General features: G+C 38.3%; 1 protein-coding gene across 1 annotated transcript in view; it reads right to left on the reverse strand.

Moving 5' to 3' along the window:
* klc3 (kinesin light chain 3) overlaps positions 1 to 23,730 on the reverse strand; it is a 30,675-nt gene extending 6,945 nt beyond the window's left edge. Inside the window, exons 1-12 of the mRNA XM_057839077.1 lie at positions 23,540 to 23,730; positions 16,666 to 16,910; positions 16,517 to 16,582; positions 16,283 to 16,453; positions 15,411 to 15,486; positions 15,192 to 15,343; positions 15,019 to 15,101; positions 10,848 to 10,935; positions 10,674 to 10,775; positions 4,596 to 4,769; positions 4,427 to 4,526; positions 1,014 to 1,188 (exon numbers count right to left, since the gene is read on the reverse strand). Coding sequence (XP_057695060.1) covers positions 1,014 to 1,188; positions 4,427 to 4,526; positions 4,596 to 4,769; positions 10,674 to 10,775; positions 10,848 to 10,935; positions 15,019 to 15,101; positions 15,192 to 15,343; positions 15,411 to 15,486; positions 16,283 to 16,453; positions 16,517 to 16,582; positions 16,666 to 16,884 — 1,406 coding nt within the window. The 5' untranslated portion in view covers positions 16,885 to 16,910; positions 23,540 to 23,730. The remainder of the gene's footprint in view (positions 1 to 1,013; positions 1,189 to 4,426; positions 4,527 to 4,595; positions 4,770 to 10,673; positions 10,776 to 10,847; positions 10,936 to 15,018; positions 15,102 to 15,191; positions 15,344 to 15,410; positions 15,487 to 16,282; positions 16,454 to 16,516; positions 16,583 to 16,665; positions 16,911 to 23,539) is intronic.
* Positions 23,731 to 24,606: the final 876 nt, after the last annotated feature.

Raw genomic sequence — 24,606 nt, forward strand, 5'->3', positions numbered from 1 at the left:
GTACAGGCGTTCTTTGGACTGCGCCGTTTATTGCCATAAGCTTCTCCTTCACAACAAACATAAGTATCGTTTAGTGAAAGCACAACAAAAATAATATTCTTATCGCTCTCAAAAAAAATAATGTTCACAAAAAGAAAAGCACTTCAGTCTATAGTAATGAGGCCCTATTCTCACAATTAAACAACAATGCAAAATGAACTGGCATTCCATATCAAAATAGCTATGCAAAATACATGTAAAACTTACTCAGACTTTGGTCACTCTATTCTTATTATTATTTTTATTCTTATTATTATTATATTAACTCTACTTTTGATTGAAAATTTTACAAATTTTATTAAAACGAAAACATGAAGAGGTGTTTTAATATAAAATTACTATAACTTGTAACTATAACATTTGTCTTTTAAAAACTACAAGTCTTTCTATCCGTGGATCACTTTAACAGAAAGAATGTTAATAATGCCATTTGTGGATTTATTGTTACAATAAACAAATACAGTACTTATGTACAGTATGTTGTATGTATATATCCGCCTTGTGTCTTATCTTTCCATTCTAACAATAATTTACAGAAAAGTATGGCATATTTTATAGATTGTTTGAATTGCTATTAATAGCGATTAATTACGATTAATTAATTTTTAAGCTGTAATTAACTCGATTAAAAATTTTTAATCGTTTGACACCCCTAATATATACACATAAAAGTTTTTAATTTTGTTATTATACTTTGGGAAAAAAAGTGAAAAAACATGTCTTATCTTTCCCATGCTATATCTGAATAAATACAACTACATACAACAATACAAAATACAAAAAAAAAAAATTTTTTTGGGGGTGTGTGTTCATGTTCAATGTATTTATTTTTTTGTATTTGATCGCCAAACTACTAGGATCTTCATTATCTACAATCGCGAATAACCAATCTAAAACAGCGTTGAGTTGTCTCGCTGCTTTTTGATACATTTGAATCCGCAGTGTTCTTTGTGTACAGACAAGCGTTACTTTACCCAGCATTCATTGGGGTGTCGCCCTCCACGCCGGCCCCTTTGAGCTTGCGCACCAGCTTTTCGCTACTCCGCCGTATGGACTCGCGCAGTTTGGTGAAGGAGCCACTTCGCCTCAGCGGGCCATCATGTATCCCGGGTGGCTCGGCGCTGCCCGACCAGCTGGGACGGGCGTCGCCTGCGAGACACGATAAGGAGGGGGGGGGGGGGGGGGGGGGGGCATTGGTTGTCATCATACGCTGCGCTTGAGGGAAGGCAGGTTCGGAAGATTCGTTGTTACATGTATTCCACTTTGCTATTTATTAATTTAAAAAAAAAAAGGCCTAGCTGGTAAAATGTTGCCTATAAAAGTTATTAAGCAATAAAACAAACCCCATAAATGAATGAAATGAACACGAATCCTGCAAAGTATTTCAGAATAGATCAACATTATCTTTCGAACAGATCAAGTGACTAGCACCATAGAGATGGTCCTTTGCTTTGCTTAGCCAAAACTATACCTGGGGAGGCAATATAGATATTGAGAAGTTCTTTAAACCTAAACTTTCAAAAGCTTCTACAGCAATTGAGTTTGAACTGAAGATTGAACACGAACAGTGTCAAGCTGTATCTTTCAAGTTAATTTTATTGCTGACATGCCGTTTCGGGGTCATCAACATGTTTTGCCCTTCCTCCCACAAAAGTCAAACTACGCCTATGGCTGTCATGGTAACGATTTTCAAATACAGAAATCAAATAGTTTGGGAAAAAAAAATACAAATCAGACATTTATTTATAAGAAACTTTCAGATGAGAAAATACAAAAATATTAGATGGAAATTTCGCAATTTTATTTATAATTATATCTATAAATATATGTTAAAAAAAACTAAATAATTGTAGTGCCATATTGGTTCTCTTTTTGTGCATCACTAAGGATAGGTTGATACCGCAGGTCTTAATGCAGAAATTCATTCGTGTTTTTCTGACTCAAGTGAGGCATTAACTTGACTATCTGAACAGGATAAGTCGCATAGAAGTGGACCATTTCAAATCTGATCTACGTCACTTTCATATGTGGTTTGAAGTGCATACAACAGGATAAAAAAGTCTTAAATAGCATTAGTATGTGAATTAGAATCATATTTTGAGCCGATTCGACTATATACAACAATTTGGCAAAGCGCAGATAACGACAAATTAGTCTTTTAATCTGCCGTTTAGCCACGCCTACCATTATAGGGCTCTCGCGTCCCCAACAGGAGGAGGATGACGTCAGCAGGGTAATGGTTTCACCCTAATTAGTATTCAGCTCATCGGGGGGGGGGGGGGGGGGGGGGGATTATTCAGAACGAGGAAAATGCAACGAAGAGAGCTGCAAAATGTCATTGTTTCAGTGTCTCCAATATTTTTACAGGGTATTCTTTTTATTGAAGTATTTTTCCCCAACGGCATACCACAAGCAACACTTCACTTCATATGAAGTGTGCACTGTGGGCACTAAGCCGACTATAGTGCTCTCCCGGCGGGGGTGTGTGCGACAAGCCGCCAGTCGTCTGCATAGTTGCATTCTCAGATGACAAGGACATTTCAGCCATAAAATGCAAGCCACCTCCGTATTAAAACGTGTGCCATGATCCCAGTATTTGACACGTTACAAAACATGTTTAATGATGTTTAATCTAGGGCTGTCAAAATTATCGCGTTAACGGGCGTTAATGAATTTTTAAAATTAACCACGTTAAAATTAAATTTAAAAAATTAATTGACGCAATTAAAGCAGATGCCCAGCTCAGAGAGATTTAAATGACAGAACGCTCACTTGTTGTGTTTGATGGAGTTTTGCCACCCTCTGCTGGCGCTTAGGTGCGACTGATTTTATAGGCTTCAGCACCCATGAGCATTGCGTAAGTAATTATTGACATCAACAATGGCGGGCTGCTAGTTTATTTTTTGATTGAAAGTTTTTTACAAATTTTATTAAAACGAAAACATGAAGAGAGGTTTTAATACAAAATTTCTATAACTTGTACTAACATTTTTCTTTTAAGAACTACAAGTCTTTCTATCCATGGATCACTTTAACAGAATGTTAATAATGTTAATGTCATCTTGTTGATTTACTGTTATAATAAACAAATACAGTCCTATGTACCATATGTTGAATGTATATATCCATCTTGTGTCTTATCTTTCCATTCCAATAATAATTTACAGAAAAATATGGCATATTTTATAGATGGTTTGAATTGCGATTAATTGCGATTAATTACGATTAATTAATTTTTAAGCTGTAATTAACTCGATTAAAAATTTTAATCGTTTGACAGCCGTAGTTTAATCACTTCCTCGTAATTCCACTGGTCCAACAGTAGTTTTGTTTTTGGCCAATATCAGCCGGTGAATGGGAACCTTTTGAAACCCCACAAAGGCTCACACGCGTCTCCTTGGCGCAGCAACAATTTTCTGCAGCCGTTTGGCTGGCGTGATGCGAAAAATAAACGAATTAACCTGCAAAATCAGCTGAATCCGCAGTCCATCTGCATGCTATAAAGCAATGCTGTATTGTGAGATGCTGACCTGGGTGACGTCACATTCGCATTCGTCCTAAACCCGAAACTGGAGCAGGAAGTAACTAATTTCATGGCGTGGCATTAAAAAATTGAATATATAAAACGATCGCTTCCACACACATCCAAGTGGTCCATTTCATTCAGGAGCATAAAACACCACGTGAAATATGAAATAAACATGTTTTTTGGTGTCATACGCTCTTTAAATCAGATCTGGGCTGCATTTTTCCAGATTGTGGCGGCAGTCTGAACTGTCAAGTCTCCCAAATCGTAATTCATGCAGCAATTACGTCAGCAAAGAGTGAGCGTGGCCGGCAGGACGGTAGCGATGTAGCTGTGCATTAGCGTTAGCACCTAGCTTGAACTCTGCTTTCACGCAGGAGGGGGCTTGACCACATTCATAAAAAATAAAATGAAGAAAAGGATGAGCTTGATAATGCTTGGTTTTCTTTCTGTGCGCACAGTGCATGCATGCGTTCCATCAATTCATATAAACTTTTGAATATAAGACAAAACAGGGATTATTAATGTCTGTTACTTGTGTCCTCTTTTTGGAAATCAAAGTATGATCATCTTGGAATGATGTACAGCCAGCATCTGGAGTCAATTGTTCTGATGCTTCTGTGCATGCAGATCAGTTTGCACAGCGCGTGTCGGACTACGAATTAGTTCGCATGCGTAATACTTGAATGGGCTCAATGGACAAAGGCAGTCTGAACAAGCACGCCAAATAATAAGATATGACGAAGAATCGGAATTGTGCATTAAGACCTTCAGTACGAACCCAGCCTATTTAAACCACTCGAATATTGGTTGGGAATTTAAAGTATTTAAAACAGAATACACACATTTGTTTCATCTTACCTTCCACGGAGCCAAACTCCTTCTCGTGCGCTCTGGTGAGGATCTCCTTGTATAGCGCTTCTGCTTGGCGGTACTTGCCCTGCTTGAGGTAACAGGAAGCCTGAGAGAAAGAAAAAAATGAAGAAAACGGGGGTCTGCGGCAAAATAATGATGGTAGCTTTCAGCTCACCAGGTTGTTTTTGGTCTTAGCCACGTTGGCGTCGTCGGGTCCCAGTTTGCTCTGGTAGATGTGCAGGGCTCGCTCGTAGTAGCGCTCCACTTCCTGGTACTTGCCCTGGTTCTGGCACAGCAGCGCCAAGTTATTGAGCTGCTTGGCCACGTCTGGGTGCTCCGTTCCCAGCACCTGACAAAAAACAAAAAGGCCTAGGTTCAGCCTAGTGACATCATCTTATACGTTGATGCTGCTTTATCTCAAGACGATTTGTTTCCTCTCCCAATGTTCTCCTACAGCTTACAATCAATGGGAAATCAACAAAACAGTGGAAGCCTACGCATTCACAACTGGAATATAAAATTGGGGATTATATGAACTCTTTTGTGCACAAATTATCACTTTTTTTTAAACCCTTAAAGGGGACTCTAATAACAGCGTCAGAGTATAACGGTGTTTCTAACAGTGTTTTTTTTTTTTTTTTCCAGTAGTGAGCAGTGTTGTTAATCTTACTTAAAAAAAAAAAATTAATTACAGTTAAAAATTACTTTTCCCAAAAAGTAATTGTGTTAGAAACTCAGTTAGCTGAATGTAAGAGTAATTAGTTACTTGTTTTTTACCCCCCCCCCTCCAAAAAAAAAAAAAAAACAGGTCACACAATGTGAAGTTTAAAGCAGGGGTCCCCAACGACCGGGCCGCGGACCTGTACCGGTCCGTTGCACATTTGGTACCTGGCCGCGCAGAAATAATAAATAATTTATTAACGACTGCGTTCTGGCCAATTGACTTTGGTCTGTGCCGCTTAACACACCAGTAACCCTGTCTACTCTAGATATACAACTACAGGATAGGAGGTTGTCATAGAAATGCATTGATTGGACTGTTAGCAGTACATCTTCTTTTGTATATCTATGTGCGCTTGGCCTCCATAATAACGTATGATGTAGGTCATCGCCCATCACATTTGTTCCCAGAAATAATTAGCCCCCACACTAGAATGACTGAAAAACAGACATCTTTGGACAGATTTTTTATGGGGAAAAGGGAACCTCACGAGCCAGAAGATTAGCCTACAACCTTGAAGAAAACAAAATCTATGCTACTTCTCACTAAAGACCCACGAACTGCGAAGGAGTGGATTGGTGAGCCGTATGTGAATAAACCGAGTGTTTCGAGCATGTCCGCACAACAGGAATATCTGCTTGTAGAGATCGCAAATCACGGCAACCTTAAATGTACATTTGAGACAACAACTCTACCGAGATTCTGGATTAAAGTCATTTCGGAATATCCTGCCATCGCTAGGAGAACACTGAAACAAACGAAACAAGCTCAGGCTTCCCACTGATTCAGCGGGTGAGTTGTATTTTCCCTGCACTTAACATGACAGGGCTAAAAACATATGTTATTTTATACTGTATTTGCTGTATTTTTCTGCCGCACATTGCCGGTGTTCTGACAAATTGGGCATGCGCGTAATGTTAAAAATGACCACAAATGCAGCGATTCCAAAGTACACACTAAAAACTTTCTTTAAAGAAAGGAATATTAACTTACGTTTGCCATGTGAGCTGCACACAACAACTGCACACAGCTCTCTCAATTAACGACTTCGCCGTGTCATTAAGCATTAATTTACGCCATTTTCGTGTTGCACACGTATGTTTATGATGTAAATAGTTTTTTTTAGCACCGTTGGATAAAATTGAGAGTCCAACTGAATATAAAAGAGGGCTTTTTTTCACCGCCACAAAAGCTTTGGGAGCAAAATTTTATGAGGGTGCAAAATCTTACAGAACACCGGTCTGTGAAAAAAACACCCAAATCACACCGGTCCATGGTGCAAAAAAGGTTGGGGACCCCTGGTTTACAGGGTTTTTGGGACAATTGGCCCTAGCCCAATTCTTTACCCTAAACTTAACTAGACACTTGCGGATACTGCGATAACTAGATAGTAACCTTTGCTATGTGTGGAAGTCATTTAATGTTGTGAATCAACCGTTAAAGTTGTTAAAATTGCTTCCGTTGTTGCATTAGTTCTCTTCTGTCTACTTTCGACATGTAAGAGTTTTAAAACAGTTTCATCATTTAAAGATCGATTTAAGTCGAGTTAAGATTTTGCCGATTTAGGAGCATTTTAGATAAAAACACTTCGGTTTGCTAGGAAGTTTCTCTACAACAGAGCCTTTCTGAGAGGTCTACTGCTTTAAGATGGCGGCTGTTTACTAACGCATCTAGTTCTTTATAAATGTTGCTCATGCCGCCGTGTCGGTCATTTGCATCTCGTTCCATATTATGTGATATCTACCGTAGCATCATGTGGGCGTAGTTTGTAGGCTATCGGCTACAGTCAGGTATTATTGGAGCCACCTAGCATCGCGTTTGCAACGCTGCCACAACTCCCTTGCCTCCTCCCCGCTCCTGTTCTGCTGTCTCGTCTCCATGAGTCCGTCTCTCTCAGACTTTTCTTGCGTCATTCAACGAAAATAGTAACACATGCCTTTCCTGCCTCAGTAACGGTAATGGCGTTGTCAAGATGAGAAAATTAATTAGATTACTCACTACTGAAAAAAATAACGCCGTTATATTCTAACGCCGTTATTGACAACACTGGTAGTGCGTAATCTAATTACTTTTCCCATCTTTGCAACACCGTTAACATTACTGAGGATGTGAAGGGGCCTGTTACTACAATTTTGTTGAATGAAGCGCGAGTTGTTAACAGTTGATTTGTCACACATTAGCTGCCTACTGCCTGGAGAGAGCCGAGCGGGAGGGGGGGTGGGGGTAGAGGGGGTGGTGACACCATTGCAAACGCGATGATGACTGGCTAGGCGGGCGGATCATGCCCTGCTTTACTGCACACTCTGGCAAACACAAATAAACAAGGCAGCGATAATGGCGATGGGCCAGGGAATTTCAAAGGTAGCGTTCTCAAACTTGTATTATGTCTAATTTTATTACTTTACGGAATATTCAAGGAAAGTGTACTGCTTATTGTGCAGTAGGCCTAACATACAGTTTCAGAGATTTGCACTAATTAATAGTCAGTTTACATTTGTGTTTTCTTGACAAATAATACCAAATGTTCTAAAATACTGTATATAGTGTTTTTTTCTTCAATCAGTTACTATAAACATATTAGATGTGATAAATGTTATAGAATGTATATTGCAATTACGTGTAGAACATGAAAAGTAACCACAGTTACTTTGCTGAGTAACTAATTACTCTTACAATGAGGTAACTGAGTTATTCATTTAATTATTTTTCGGAAGAATTTGTAACTGTAACTAATTACTGTACTTACTAACTACTAAACACTGCTCATTTACCTCATTGGCTACCATTGATGGCGCAAAATGTCAAATCCACTCCGTCAAAATAGACTGGACACCTCGCGCCGTCAATGGCACTGAAAGATGGGCATTCAGGGTAAGTCCCCCCAGTTTAAATGGACGTCTACTGCCATCAATGGTATGCAATGGGTAAAATACTATGGAAAACCAATCTATTTTAGGGTTTTATTTAGGGCTGTCCCAAACGACTAATTTTCTCCCGATTAGTCAGCCGACTATTTTTACGATTAGTCGACTAATCTAATAATTTTAAAAATATATATATTTTTTTGTTTTTGTTTACTAATTTAGCAATGAAATTTTTGTTGACGCTTATCAATTCACAAAAAACATATTGGAACACGTAAATTATTTATTAAAGTACAAATAAACACATAAATAATAATAAATCACAAATAAACAATGAGTTCAAATGCTGATAGAATTAACTAGTGTAGCATCCCGATTGAAAAGGTGGTCTCTTAAACTGATGGTTTACAACTTTTATTCCATCCTTGATGTAATCACACTGTAAGAGCTATGGTGCACACAAATAAAACAACACAATTAGAAATTAACAAAAACTTTTCACCTTTTTCCTTTTAAACCTTATTTATATATCAATGAATTGCCTTTACCTTAATTTATTACCTTATCATTGACAATCTCTCCCTTGAGTGCAATCACTGTACAGTGGCACCTCTACATACGATCGCTTCGACACACGAACTTTTCGACATCCGACGTAAAATTTGACTCGCCATTTGTTTCTACATCCGACGACATGCTCGAAATACGACGACAATGGCAGCACCGCAGACGAATGCACGGCGGATTTTCTTGTGTGACAAATCAACACAGGTTTCAGAAAAGGTTGGTACAGGTGGTGAAACAAGGAAAAAGTTGATGCTTACCTTCGAAATGAAGATGCAAATGACAGAAAAATATGAGCGTGGGGTGGGCATCCGTGAAATGGCTCAACAATACATCTCCACGGTCCTCCTCCGACCATCGTTCGCCAGTCTTTATAAATTAAGCTGACAATTCTTATTGTCTCCAAAGAAATCGCCAGCTTCGCCACGTTTTCATCATTTCTTTTACAACTTATTCAACACAAAACGCCTGCTGTCTGCCGCAATTGATGGTGTTCTAAAGAGAACATTCAAAGTGAAAGTGAAACTCAAGCTCACCGGTCTGTCTCTGGCACGTGAGCCCCGCGGTGCGTTCAGGTACACAAAAAAACGTCCGCCTTATTAGAACCCGATTCGTTACACTATTACAGGAATTATTATTATTCTTTTTATTACATTATTCCAATTTTGATTTATAATTTATTTGTTTTGCTACGTGTAATTGCCATTTGTAATAGCACCAGCAGTATTTTTTAAGGATTTAGTGCAGGTTTTTGGGCTGTGGAACGAATTAATGGAATTATAATGTATTCCTATGGGAAAATCCTGCTCGACATACGACCATTTCGACTTACAAACAAGGTCCTGGAACGGATTAACTTCGTATGTAGAGGTACCACTGTATATATTTATGACCTTTTAACCTTACATAATTTTCTATACCATAAAATAAACCATAACATGAAATAAACCTTTCAGTTAGCATTAAAGACAATACTAATAGCACTTATAGGCCCATTGTCAATGAAACATTATTATTCAGTAAGGCGACAGCACCCTCTGGCGTACAAAAAATGAAAAAAACAAAAAAAAAATTACAAACGGTTACGGCGCTTGAGGTGTTTATTCACGGCCGACGTGCAGCCAAGCTTGGCATTGAAGAGACAGGACAGAAGAGTGTACCCTCCGTTGTTTCTTTGTAATAAGTCAGTGTTTTGGACACTGGCGCGCTTTTTTTGGCTTTGTGCAGCTTTCCCCGCTTGCATACAGAGCATCCGACATTCTGAACTTTCCACGCATGTATTTTTTTTTAACCCTTCATTAACCGTCGACGGGATGTTGTGCTCGTCGACGGATTTACGTCATCGATGACGTCGACTACGTCGACTAGTCGGGACAGCTCTAGTTTTTATTTAGGGCCGTAATCAGAGTATATTTCTGTTTTTATTTATTTTAATGTACCCTGTCCAGCTCTCCTGGAGTAACTACCGGTCTCCTGGAATATTTTCCAGGCCACCAGGTTGCTCCTCAGACTGTTTTGGAGCTCAATGATGCCCCGGTCCAGATCTAAGAGGAGATCCCCCACCACAGCATCTGTCGTCTTACCAGGAGAATGCCCAGACATTGTCAGGCATGTGTAGAAGTACGTGGAGGCCACACAAACTACTGAGAATCATTTTAAGTTGCAACAATGACATTTTGGCAAAATGGACCAGTCTGCTGCATCATTTTTTTCACTTTCATATTTGGGGTGTCTTTGATTTCCTCCCTCTATAGGGTGATCCTTTTCATTTCTATCAAATTATTGTCTTACTAATACATCACCTACTTATTATCAGGAAGGATAAGATAATTTCCCCACCCGTAAGGATCTGATGTGTTTTTGAAGTGTTTTTCTAATGTTTTTTGAGCAGTGTCAATAATAACTGGGAATATTTTTCCTTTAATGACCAAAAGGTCATTGTCTTTTAAATGTTTGAAGCTCTTATGCGTCAACTTTTGAATAGCTTCCCATGGTCTATAAAAGTTTTTTTAAATCAATTTTTGAATTCTTTTGTTTAAAAAAAAAAAAAAAAAAAAAGACAAAGAGTCAATATCGGGAGCCTCCAGCTCAACGTTTCTCTCACCTTCTCTCGGATCTGCAGCGCTCGCTTGCACAGCGGCTCAGCCTCCGTGTATTTGCCTCGCTTCCCGTAAAGAACTGCCAGGTTGTTGAGCGTGGCGGCCACCTATAAACACAAATATTGAGTAAGTGCGCGTCTTACATTGAAACGGGACGTGTGTGTTTACGTCTGACGTACAGCCGGGTGGTCCGCTCCCAGTGTTTTCTCCCTGATGGCCAGCGCGTCATTAAGCAGGTTGGCAGCTTCTTTGTATTTATTTTGGTCTCTAAACATACACAAGTAGTTCATACACAAAAACACATTTGTTTAATTTAATCATGACGAGTACCGTATATACTCGCATATAGTTTGCTACGGCAGATATGTTCTAGTTTTCGTTTTTTAACTGTCTTAACTTTCTTAACTGTCTTACGGTAACTCTTCCTCATCATTATGGATGGAAGCCCTCAAATACCTTCTCATCGTCACTTTCAAACATTTTTTCTTTTTTTCACGCACTAATAGAGCACCCTCTTGAGGTCGCTTGGTGACATTGTTTTCTGTGAAAGCCAAGATGGCTGCAACACGAACAAAGTTGCAGTTTCGGCCATGATATTGCTAAATTGCTTTTTATTTCTTTCTCCGGAAGGCTTTGTTTCTAAGTACTATTTGACAAAAGTACAGTGCATATTTTTGATGCTGTACGAGATTTTGTATTTTTTATAACAGAAATTTGTAGATTACTTTGAGCGTAACTTTTCTGAAAAGTTACGCGTACGTAGCTAGGGATGTCCCGATCCGATCACGTGATCGGAAATTGGGCCGATCGCGCCATTTTTCAGAGGATCGGAATCGGGTGAAAAGGATTTGGTTTTTAATTAAACAAATTTATTTATGTTTCTCTGCTTCATGCTCGTACAGCATCTCACTCTCCCTCCAACTGCTTTTCTTGGTAAGCAGGCAGATAGAGTTTGCTTGTTAAGGGTAACAATGATTGACAGGTGTTGAAGCATTGACTGGCATGAAAATGGGTTGAGAGAAGGGTGAGGAGGGAATATGTTCCGGTACACTGTTTAAATTGTAGAGTGTACGACTAATTTTGTCCCGATTAGTCAGCCGACTATTTTTATGATTAGTCAACTAATCTAATAATCCCCCAAGTATCTTGCATTAATATTATAGTATACTACTATATATAATACTGAAGTAGTATAATAATTATTCATTGCTAACCAGATTTTTTAAAAAGGGTGTCATTTTGAAGCTATTTTTGGTGTAGAATCTGAATTCTGAAGTATGTGGGATTAACGCCAGAAATCGTTATTTATATGATGAACATGACGTGCTTTTATTTTGAAATGTTCACCGGAATACGCTCGCTAAACCGCTAACCCTAAGCCAGGGGTGTCCAAACTTTTTGCAAAGGGGGCCAGATTTGGTGTGGTAAAAATGTGGGGGGCCGACCTTGGCTGACGTTCTTTACGTAGAACAATATATTTAAGCAAATTTTAGCAAGCCATTCCTTGTGTCACACTTGCTTTATTATGTTTTTTAATGAATGAATTTCAACAATCTCGCAACTAGCCTTTGTGGCGTTCTCTTTCGACTCTCGGTCTCTTGTGAAATACTGCTGCTGTAAAATTAAACTACCTTCAAGTTGCTTCAATTTCTCGCTACGTATCTTCCTTGTAATCTTGTCGTACATGTCAGTGTGTCTTGTTTGGTAATATCGCCTCAAATTGAACTCTTTAAAAACAGTGACGGTCTCTTTTGCAAATGAGGCAGACACAGTTCTTGAGTATTTTAGTGAAGAAATAGTCCAATTTCCACCTATCCTTGAAGCGTCGGCCGTTGCAGTCAACTTTTTGTTGTTGTTGATTGTCGCCATTTTAGGAGTAAAGAGTCACATGGGGTAATGTTGCTTAGAGTGCTGCTGCCTTTTAGTGGGTAAATGAGGAGCAGCATTTAGTGTGTAAGCTACTTCATATGCTGGTAGCAGTGCTTCTGAACAATTTATTAAGTCTGTTTGCGGGCCAGACGTTATTGATTTTATGACAGCAAAAAAAGGTCTTTTTGTCATTCCATGCGGTGTCAGTAATCATTTTATTTTTCTTCTTTTTTGTTTGCAAATGCTATTAACCAGCGATTTTTCATTTTTGAAGTGTCACTTTTTAACCGCAAGTTTGCATTTTGGAGAAGACTGCCAATGTTTTATAGCAGGCTAAAGTAGGTTGCCTTTTGTCCCCGTTAACCTCAATGTAGCAATGCGAACGTTTACGGTGTTTAATATAGAGGCGTTTCCTTATTTTGTATGTCTGAACTTTAATTCTACGGGTTGTTGATGACCAATAAACATCTGTGAAAGGAACGGTTGTCTCATATGCCATCAGCACGCATGCACAAATGTATGCATGCATATGCGCATGCGGCGATAAAACGCAGCCACGAAAATTGCCGCCCTCATTTTTATTTACAGTGCGACAAATGGACTCATTGCATATCGCGACATGCTTAGCAACTTCAATAATACACGTCATTAGTTAGTTAGATGGACTTACGATTTGCCAGCTTGTAATTGTCTCCTGTCGTCTTCCAAAATTAACAACTGGGTGACGGCGCTTTAGGTGTTCATTCACGGCCGACGTGCAGCCAAGCTTGGCATTGAAGGGACAGGACACAATAATGTACCCTCCTTTGTTTCGTTTAAATGAGTCGATGTTTTGGCCACTCTGGTGCGCTTTTTTGGCTTTGTGGCAATTTCCCTGCTTGCATACCAAACGTCTGACATTTAAAAAAAATCCCCCCCCCCCCAACAATAATTATCCTCGGATCTACACAATTCACGTAGGTCACCCTTCTTGACTTCAAAACGGCAAATTTTTCTACGTTATTCTTGTTTTAAAATAATTCACATTATGAAGGCGGCTTGGTGGGACAGTAACATATTTAAAACCTTTTTTTTTCTCTTTTTTTTTGAAAAACACTTTTTTTTTGTATCGGTTCGGGACTCGGTACTGGCAGATTCTCAAAATCAGGTGACTCGGACTTGGGTGCAAAAATATGTGATCGGGACATCCGTATACGTAGCTTATGTTAAGTTGTATGCTTTTTCAGTTTTACAACTGTCTAAATTGGGCAACGGTCAGCAAATCTAGCGCAGAGGTCCCGCCCACATTTTTGTGGCAAAACATTTGGTAAAACAACAGTGACCTATACGCGAATATACCGTAATTTCCCGAATATAAGGAGCACCCTTGTATAACGCGCACCCCAAATTTACTTGTAAAATCTATGGAAAATTATTGTACCCGTGTATAACGCGCACCCTAATTTTAGCACCAATAAATAGAAGAATACAAGAAAACAGAGCTCGTGTACAGATACAGAAATGTCATTTTACTGACTGGTGAAACACAGCACAAGCATATCACGTTGGTAGTTTATAACATTACCGTAAACTGACAATATGTACGGTAATAATATGATCTGACAACTTCTTCAACTTATCAGAATCCAGGAGAAAACAAAACATGTGATTTTTCTTTTAAAGGCTGCTGTATAACTTGCTCATTTCATCATGATAAATGAATGTTTCTTCCATGGATTGATACGGTAAAATAAAAGTGGTGATTTAGGTCGGAAATCAGAAGAGCGCATCCCTGTTGACTAGAATGTAACAATAGGAAGCATTGTTATTTGGATTTGAGTTTCCTGAAGGACAGATATAGTTGACGGACACAGAAAATCTGTGTTGTGTTATGTTTGTTACGGTCCGAGTTGCGGCGCTGTAATAAACGTTGACTCAAATGAGTTCAAGAAACTAAATTCTGTGCTTTATGAAGAGTGAAAAAAGCGAAATTTAACACAGACGAAATCATTCGAACAATCAGAGTGAAGGATTACCGTGTAGCGAGTTATAACAGAATTCACCGACGGAACTTATGTTGGCATGTTGTATAGTTCCCGAGGGGAGGTATTTTTTTGAGGGAACAGCCGGAAAGATAGTTATATTCCGCGGGTTGCATGTGAGACAGACATTGCTACCGTATTTTGTTGCAGCCTAAATGTCAATAAAGCAACGCGGATTAGAAACAAAATGGTGACGTCACATACCGTAATGGTCGGCAACGGATCGCCACATGTTTCTTCAACACAACATGGCCGTGTCGATAAAAAAAAAAAAAATCGGTCTTCCTATATATAATATATTTATATTTTTGTCTCCATCCCTGTACCCGTTTATAATGCGCACCATGATTTTACAAGTTGATTTTGGGGAAAAAAAGTGCGCGTTATATTCTGGAAATTACAGTATATGGTAGGGGGAATCAGATTGGATGTGATGTGTTGCTATAGTAACTGAACTCACCTGTAGACCAGTGCCAAAATGTTTAACATGGTGGCCACATCAGGGTGGGTGTGGCCCGACGACTTTTCCAAGTCTTCCAAGGCCTGTGGAGGGTTGACAAGTTTCAGTCATATCATCTCAAATACATATTTTTTCATTTGTTTAAGGACCATGTCACTTCCTCTAGTGTTCACCTGTTTACAGAGAGGCACGGCCACCTCGTATCGTCCTTGGGAAGCGTACTGGATAACAAGGTTGTGGAGGGTCCGGAGGCGAGCGGGAATCTCGTACCCTCCCTGCTGGGCTGCCGCCACCGCGCTGCTGTGGTGGTGCTGCGACGTCGACACTGACGCACAAATTCAAGCCGTTAACATTTTGTTATTTGTGCACTTGTGTGCACTTGCGGACGTTACTTTGTGACGATTCCTCGTCCTCAGCAGGGAAAAGGTCATCCAGAGATTCTTTGTTGGATGATATGTTCTTGTCATCCTAGAAATAGTATGAGACAAAAATACAGTGGTGTTACAAAAAATAGTTGGAAAATGTTGGAAACGGGATTTAAAAACATGCACAAAAAGCAAAAGATACCAAAAACAGAAGGTGAAAAAATTAAGAATAAAGAGAAATGATGAACGGACAAACAGATATTTTACAGGAAGGAATAATAGGTAAAAAATATTAAACATGATTAGTACAAAAAAATAGTAGAAATATATATTCTAGTGTTTTTTTAAATTTTGGCAGAAATTGTAAGAAAAGAAAATAAAACAGTTAAACAATTGAAACTGCTAAAATAAGACAAAGAAATTGTGATACTTTTTTTTAAAATAGAAAAATATCTGTTTGGAAAAAAATGCAAAAAAATGCCAGAATTAAAAAAAAAAAAAAATTAAAATGAAAAATTGTTTTAATTGGATGGGGGAACACTTATTTAAGAATACCACGCTATTTGATGAAAAATGCAAATATAAGCGGAAAATTACAAAGCTCTTAAAATAAAAAAAATGTAATGGAGGAATAATGAATATAATATGAAATTACGCAAATATTCAACAAAAAAGGGAAAATACAAAAGTAGAAAAATATATCTACAAAAAAACTGTCTTCTGTTTCCTCTTTGTCCATCCGTTTGTTGATGCAGCGCACAATATCACTGATGGTGGACGTCGCTGAAAACATGAATGACCATTTTCAAGGATCCGAACAACAATGTGAAATGTAATCAAAGGGTAAATGTTTCCTCGCTCCACTAGAGGTGTGGCGCACATTATGTCGTGCTTCTCACCGGCGGTGGAGGTGGCTCCTCCTGGTCGTACTTGCGGATGGAGGCCATGAATTGGAGATGTCTGTTTTGCTCCTCCAGCGTGACCATGTCCTGCTCACGCTCCTGCAGTCTCTGCTGGGCGCCCGCGAGCTCGTCACGCAGCCACTGGTTCTCCTGACACAGGCGGCGCACCTGAAACCAGTGCAAAACAAGTGGGTTGAAGCTCCTCCTCTTCATCGCAATTTCCAAACTCACCTGAGCCCGCAGCTTCTGTTTCTCGGCCTCGAGAGAACCCAAATGAGCCGACAGCGCCATCATCACCTGCCGTACAAAGTAAAAGACCCGGTCTGTCTGACTGATGTCGTGGTTTTCATTCGTTTTTGCCTTTTGGCTACGGACGCTACCTGTGCTTCGCTGAGGCCCAGCTCGATCCTTTCCAGCGACTGACGTATAATGCCGCTCTTCTCCAGCTCCACGCTTCCGCCTCCGGTCTCGACGGGCATTTCAGCACCCCGGCCGTGCGCTTGCAGGCTCTCCAGCAGGCTGTGATTCTCTCCTCGGAGCGCCTCCAGGCCAGCGATCACCTGCTGCGTGCTGCAAAGGATCTCTTCCGCCGACAACATGACTGCACAGTCAAGTCAGACGCGCACTACACAAAGAAAACAAGCAGACATATTTAAATGAAAAAATGTGTTTGATTAAAATGTTTTAAGACCCTTAAAAATAAATATTTCCTTTGTTGAGATGTTGTAAACAATGGTTAAAAAAAGGCTGCATAAACATGATAGTGTGTTCTAACTAGGGCTGTCAAAATTATCGCGTTAACGGGCGGTAATTAATTTGTTAAAATTAATCACGTTAAAATATTTGACGCAATTAACGCACATGCCCCGCTCAGACAGATTTAAATGACAGTACAGTGAACTGCCCACTTCTTAATTGTGTTTTATGGAGTTTTGCTGCCCTCTGCTGGCGCTTGGGTGCGACTGGTTTTATAGGCTTCAGCACCCATGAGCATTGTGTAAGTAATTATTGACATCAACAGGGGGGCTACTAGTTTATTTTTTGATTGAAAATTTTACAAATTTTATTAAAACGAAAACATTAAGAGGGGTTTTAATATAACATTTCTATAACTTGTACTAACATTTATCTTTGAAGAACTACAAGTCTGTCTATCCATGGATCGCTTTCACAGAATGTTAATAATGGTAATGCCATCTTGTTGATTTATTGTTATAATAAACAAATACAGTCCTTATGTACCGCATGTTGAATGTATATATCCATCTTGTGTCTTATCTTTCCATTCCAACAATAATTTACAGAAAAATATGGCATATTTTATAGATGGTTAGAATTGCGATTAATTGCGATTAATCAATTTTTAAGCCGTAATTAACACGGTTAAACAATTTAAACGTTTACAGCCCTAATTCTAACAAAAACATTTTAAATTTACAAATAAAGTCTTTACATAAATCTTGTGTTTTAGCCTAAAACAAATCCAGCTGTTTGTGGCCTGTTTAGATTTATAAAGATAAAAAAACATAAAGTGAGATTATGTGTCAAGATTTAGGGTACTGGCTACATGATGCAATTTTTATTAAAAGTTACGAATTTAAAAAATGTTAGAGTATATAAGGTACGTACTTACTTTTTACTGATTGTTGAATTGTTAGATATGAAAGCAGTTGCTACATGAAAACATCTTTTTCATTTTTTAAATTAAAAAAAAAAAAACACGTTTTACTCAAAAAAATATCGATTTTTATTAAATATATAAATTGAGCATTTAAAATATTTCAATATTTCACATGACTTTCGTAAATGAGAAAATAAAAATAATAATGAAAATTTTAATTTATAAATTTTATTCAGAGGTGGGTAGTAACGCAGTACATGTACTCCGTTACATTTACTTGAGTAACTTTTTGAGAAAAATGTTTTTCTAAGAGTAGTTTGACTAAGCCATACTTTTTATTTGAGTAGATATGTGAAGAAAAAACTCGACTCTTAGTCTGTTACTTTGAGTCGTCACATTTTTCCTCTTTAGTCTACATATTAGATTTTTTCTGGGAGCGATGCCAAGAGTAGCTGTACCAATTTCACCAATGAGATGCCGCAACAATAATCACATGACTCCATTATACCAATCAGACGCAAGCTTATGGTTCTATGATCACGCCAGACTGTTCAATCACGTGACGTCTTTAAAGCACCATAAAAAATGAAGTATTTGACAAACAGCGCTGCGCTCAACATCACTCGAAAGCGCAGATTTTAACCTCTCTCCCAGTCTTTATTTGGCACCGATTGACCATGGAAAACTGGAGATATGATCCTTTTAATTTCATAATACAGTGGTACCTCAACATACGATCGCTTCGACACACTTTCTTTTTGACATCCGACGTCAAATTTGACTCGCCATTTGTTTCTACATCCAACAACATGCTCGAAATACGACAATCTATGACAGCACCGCAGTTTCTTTGTTTTCCCGCAAGACGGACGCATGGCAGATTTTCTTGTGGGAGAAATCAACATGGGTTCTAACAATGTTACTCCTGGTGGTGAAAAAAAAAGGAAAAAAGGTGACCGTTACCATTACCATTGACATGAAGATAGATATGATAAAAAAATATGAGCATGGGGTGCACCCCCGTGAACTGGCTCGACAATACGGCCGTAGATGGTCTATGACGATCCGCCTCCGTTCACCAGTCTTTATAAGTTAAGGTGGCAATTATTATTCTGGTAACATCGCCAAAGAAATCGCCAGCTTTGTCAGGTTTCTCATCATTTATTGCATCAACTTGTGCCTAGTGTCCCCCGCAGCAAGTAAAGTGAAACTAAAAAGCTCACTCTATCAAGTCAGTCACGCGATGCGTTCAGGTACACCACGCAAACACATTTGCCACATTAAAACCCGGTTTGTAACATTATTACAGGTGTTATTATTACTATAATTATATTATTATTACAATTTTTATCCATAATGTATTTGTTTTGCTCTTTGTAATTGACATTTGCAATAGTAACATTTATATTTATTATGAAATTAGTGTAGGTTTTCGGGCAGTGGAACGAACTAATGTAATTGTTAAGATAATTATCGGGGTTTGATTCATTAAATGTTTCCTTGGTTGGTTGATTGAATATTTGCTTATGCTCATATATACCATAAATAATACATACTGCCATATTCTTCTTACTTCTAGTTATGCTTATGCTCATATATACCATAAATAATACATATTGCCATATTTTTCTTACATATATAACCAGTAAATGATCATTGCTTGCTATACCAGATTGTAGTATAATGCTTAAGTGTTACAAAGTGTAGAAAGAGGGTCGGAGTGGCTTCATGGTCGCGCCGTTGCGTAACTGGACCTTCCAGACAACCCCAGCACCTGGGGTTTGGACTTTCGCCTAGCCCTTCGAGGACGATTTTCCATCCGAGGACATCTTCCAGGGCCACAGCGGTGCACAACTGGAAGTGTTTGGACTATTCTGCTGATTGTTTAACGTTGCATAACTAAGAGTGTCTGCATTATTTTGACTGCTTATATATTATTTTGACTGTTTATATGATTGTTTTGATTGTTTACATAAGCTCTTGCTCCACACACGTGTATCACTTAAATTCCACCTACATGCACACACATAGCCAATAAAAAACCACATGGGTGTCGCCAGCTTGCTTTCCCCTCCCTCAGGGCGACGCCCATTTTGTTCAGGGAAAACCCCTAAATAAAATACCAAGGAGGGTTTTTTTCCTTTAGATCAATCTTGGTGGCTACTGAGTCACATGTTTGACCTCCTTGGCCAAGAAAACTGAGTGTCTTCTCTCCTTATTTTTGGGCAATTTTACAATGTCTACCTAAGGATCTAATTTTGAACTTGACAGTAATTATAATGTATTTTTATGGGAAAATCCTGCTCGACATACGACAATTTCGACTCACAAACAAGGTCCTCGAAGCGTATGTAGAGGTACCAGTGTAATAATTATGAAAGAACTATTCACACTAGGAAATATTTTCTCCACTGAAGGGCACTCATGCTCTTTGGAATGAATAATGCTTCATTTCTGTCATTTTTCTCTTTCTCTGGAATTCAATGATTTTTTTTTCTATTTCTTTGGCTTAATGTGGTTATGTAATGGGTTATTGTACAGTATCACTGTAACAACAGTTCCTATAGATAACTTTGTGCTGAGAAAAAAAAAAATTTTTTAAGCAGTTACTCACAATGTTACTCTTTGCTTGAGTATTCATTTCTCCAAATACTTTTTTTACTTGTACTTAAGTATATCTTTCGGATGACTACTTTTACTTGAGTAATATTATTTTGAAGTAACGCTACTCTTACTTGAATAGAATTTTTGGCTACGCTACCCACCTCTGGATTGATTACACTACTACTACTTAGAGGCGGGCGGTACACCGAAAATTTACCGTTACCAAAATTCTTCACGATGACCGACGTAATTTTGACCATGTCGGTAAATTCGGTAATTAAATAAAAGAAGAAAATAGAGACTTTTCATCGGGCTTTGACTCTGTGTTGTTCGGCTATGTTAACTCCCCTTAAAGAAAGCAGTCAGTGTGCTTACGTATGAAGTCACACGGTTATCAGGAACTCAAACAAACAGAAGCCCGCCAGGCTAACGCTACAAGGAAACGTGATGGAGTCCGGTGTAGGTTCACTATCCTCTTCCCCTCACTATCCACTCGCTCTCGCTATATGTTTGGCCGAAGAGTCGAAATGCTCTCCCGTGAAATGCCTGTTTAAAAATGTTCCCGTTGTTACTTCTTGCGTTCGCTTAAAAGTGCCCATTTAAAAAGGAAAAGCGATGGATGATACTACACACAGAGCGTATTATTAACTAATGTTAAAGTTGCATAATCATATAGCGAGAATAAGGAACGTCACTGACAAGCGCAGGCCCCCGCGAGTGGATAGTGAGGGGAATAGGATAGTGCGCCTACACCGGCTTCAGGGAACTTCACCAAACTTTCACCCGACATTAAGTAGACTCTTGGTGTCCTCCAGACAGGCTTTCACTCGCTTTCCTCCCTGCGTCTCACGATTTCAGGAGCGTGTCTTTTCAGTGCTTTCTACTGGTAGCCAGGCCACAGGCTAACGCTAGCGGCTAACAGCGGCCACAAATGAACGTGATGGAGTCGGATAGCGGCTGTAACCTTGTTGAAACGGCTGAACATAATGAGTGGATTGTGCACGGGCTGCATCTAGCAATGTCATGTTATTTTGTATCTGTGTGTGTGTGTGTGATTCCTTTGAAATTTGTTATGATGGTAAGGCATTCATCATAAATTATAATCCAACAGTGACCGTTTAATGGCCACAGCTATTTTTTGTGTTTGCTTTGTTGTGCATTTCTGTTATTCTGTCTCATTACTGCCGTCATAAAATCTTAAATGTTTCAATGGCATAAGAGCAATATAGATTTAATGTGTGTCCCTCTGTGTGGGAGGTGCATGTAAGTGTGTATCCATTAAAAAAAAAAAAAAAAAAAATCTGATTAAAAAAAAAAACTGAAACCTTGAAGAATAAGTTGTTGGAAGTGTACTGTTTAAGCTGCAAGGCATTTGTGTTACAATGACATGTTTGCACAGTCGTCGTATTGATTTTTATCATGTACATTGTTCAAGTCGTACAAGCTGTTATAAATGTTCATACTTGAATTCTTATTGTTTAAAAGAAATGCTTATATACTTGCATGTTTCGAGTGCGTGTGCAATTGTTACATATGTTAAATTCAAAGCTGGTAAATAAATCAACGAGAAACAGTTAATTTGTATTTCATACATTGATTCAGATTTTCAAATTATATGACAGTCTGCCTGTGCAAATTTATCGCTATTTATCGTTATTAGTAAATGGTAGTAAATAGTGAACTATTAGTAGTAGTACTACTAATCGTTATTACTAAAGATGTCCCGATCGATCGGCATCACGTCATTTTCAAAGTATCGCAATCGGCAAAAAAAATATCAGCCATGCCTTTTTAATTTTTTTTTTTTTTAATATCGTTTTCTAATTGTATTTAATGTTACAGACTTAATATGTTACACTCATCCAGAGTCTTTAGTTTAGGCTTAAGGTAGGGTTATCAATAATATCCCGATAAGACGGCAATTAATTTATTTAAAAATGTGTCACGTTTAAATATTTAACGCTATTAATGTATGCTGCACGACCCTCTCCCTCATTGTCATGCTCAATCTGTAATAACGCTGTCCTACCTATATAGAGTGATAATAGGCAGCGCAAAATGAGTAGAGTGAATTTTGGCAGCCTTTGGAGCCTTTTGTTAATTTGCTAAAGCCTTGCAATCCCTCTCCCTATGATTAGAAATATCATGGGAAGCAATGTGAAAAAAACAAGGTGGCAACTGATCTTTGTCTTAACACCTTAAGTTATTTCCCAACGCAGAGAAGATATATCAATTGGTAGCACTACGCACAGTCATGGGTCCACTTCCCATCATGCATTTGGGATGGCCGCAGTATCATCAAGCTCAACAAATACACTAGATGGCAATATTTTGTCACAATATACAAAGTCACAAGTCTTTCTATCCGTGGATCCCTCTCACAGAAAGAATGTTAATAATGTAAATGCCATCTTGAGGATTTATTGTCATAATAAACAAATACAGTATTTATGTACTGTATGTTGAATGTATATATTCATCCGAGTTTATTCATTTTTTTCTTAATGCATTGTCAAAATGTATATGATCAGCAAAAATTATCGGGAATGATTGGAATTGAATCGGGAGCAAAAAAAAAAGCAATCGGATCGGGAAATATCGGGATCGGCAGATACTCAAACTAAAACCATCGGGATCGGATCGGGATCAAAAAAACATGATCGGAACAACCCTAGTTATTACACTACTATTAATAAAATTATACTGTTGATATTCTATTATTTTCTCATAAAAAATAAAAAAAGTGCTAACCCAATCTTGACAAAAGGGTAAAATGTTCATATGCTAAACGCATCCACAGACATCCCTTTCTTTCAGGCAGCGTGCAACAGGGCCCGCAAGCAATAATTTTAATTCACACACAAATGTCCCAAACTGGACACTTTAAAGTCAATTGTTTGTCAAATTAAATGACGTTTGCAAAAGAAGAGGCAACATTATGACAACGTTTGGGAGCTTCACCCAGAAGTAAACAAAAACAAAAGACGCAAGCTCGTTTCCACTCCCACCAAAAGTTATTTTTAGCCTACCTGCTAAGTCCACCCTGCGCCGGGATCTCGTCTGCTCTGTGGTCTGCGAGCGGAAGCTGTTTTAATATCAATAAGAATGTGATTTGTGAGACATTGTCAGCCGGCTTGTGTGATGATGAGAAGCTCGTTGGTGTTAAAAAGTAACAAAAGCGTCAATGATCCATCCACCTGCTGCTTTCTCTATTCGCTGTCATCGGACAGACACGACTAGCATGTTTCCTCACAGCATCTAGTACCAACTTCCGCTTGCAAATTTGACATTAAAAAGTAAAAGTTGTAATAGTCCGCCGCAACGCAAGAAAACAAGGGTGTGTCGAAATGTATAAAACTTTAAATATGAATTAATATATTAAAGTTATGTGTCACATTTATTATGTTTTTAAAAATTGGCAAAATAAATTACACGTAACAAAAATGGCATTGTTCTGAAAGTAAAAGCCGCCAACTTCCCATGTTTCTTCCATTATTTTGTGACATGACGGGCCCGAGGAGCTTACCTGATCCCATTGTTTTCCCAGGATCCAACGCGGCTAAACGACGTCACCTGGATGCTGTCGTACTCGAAGACCATGGCTGAAAGAGTACATTGTTGTTGTTATGAGAATTGTCTCGCCATGTGTGTGAGTTTGAAAACTTGTTGTTCATAGTGACAGAAAAATAATAGATTGCTCCCAATAACCACTCTGCAATACATCACTTATGCCTATATATGCTGCAAGTGCAGATGGAAGAAGAAAACTAAGAAAAAATTGCATTGTCCACTCGAACAAGGTTATTTGAATGCACGTATAATAAGATTCGTCATACTGTTAATTCAACAAGTTATTGACATTATTTCATATTAATGAATGTATTAAATTTTAATTAAGATGAATACATATTTATCAAAATCCAAGAAAAATATTGTAAATAATAATTTGCATTGTTATAGATATTTCAATTAAGATTGGACTTTATATTTTTTAAATGATTATCATTTTTTGTTACAATAATTCATTATTTCTGTAACTTCTTTTTGTAGACTTTGTTTATTAGACACACGAGTCTCATTACATAATGAGGTGATA

The sequence above is a fragment of the Corythoichthys intestinalis genome, chromosome 6, assembly GCF_030265065.1.
Source record: "Corythoichthys intestinalis isolate RoL2023-P3 chromosome 6, ASM3026506v1, whole genome shotgun sequence".
Taxonomy (NCBI): domain Eukaryota; kingdom Metazoa; phylum Chordata; class Actinopteri; order Syngnathiformes; family Syngnathidae; genus Corythoichthys; species Corythoichthys intestinalis.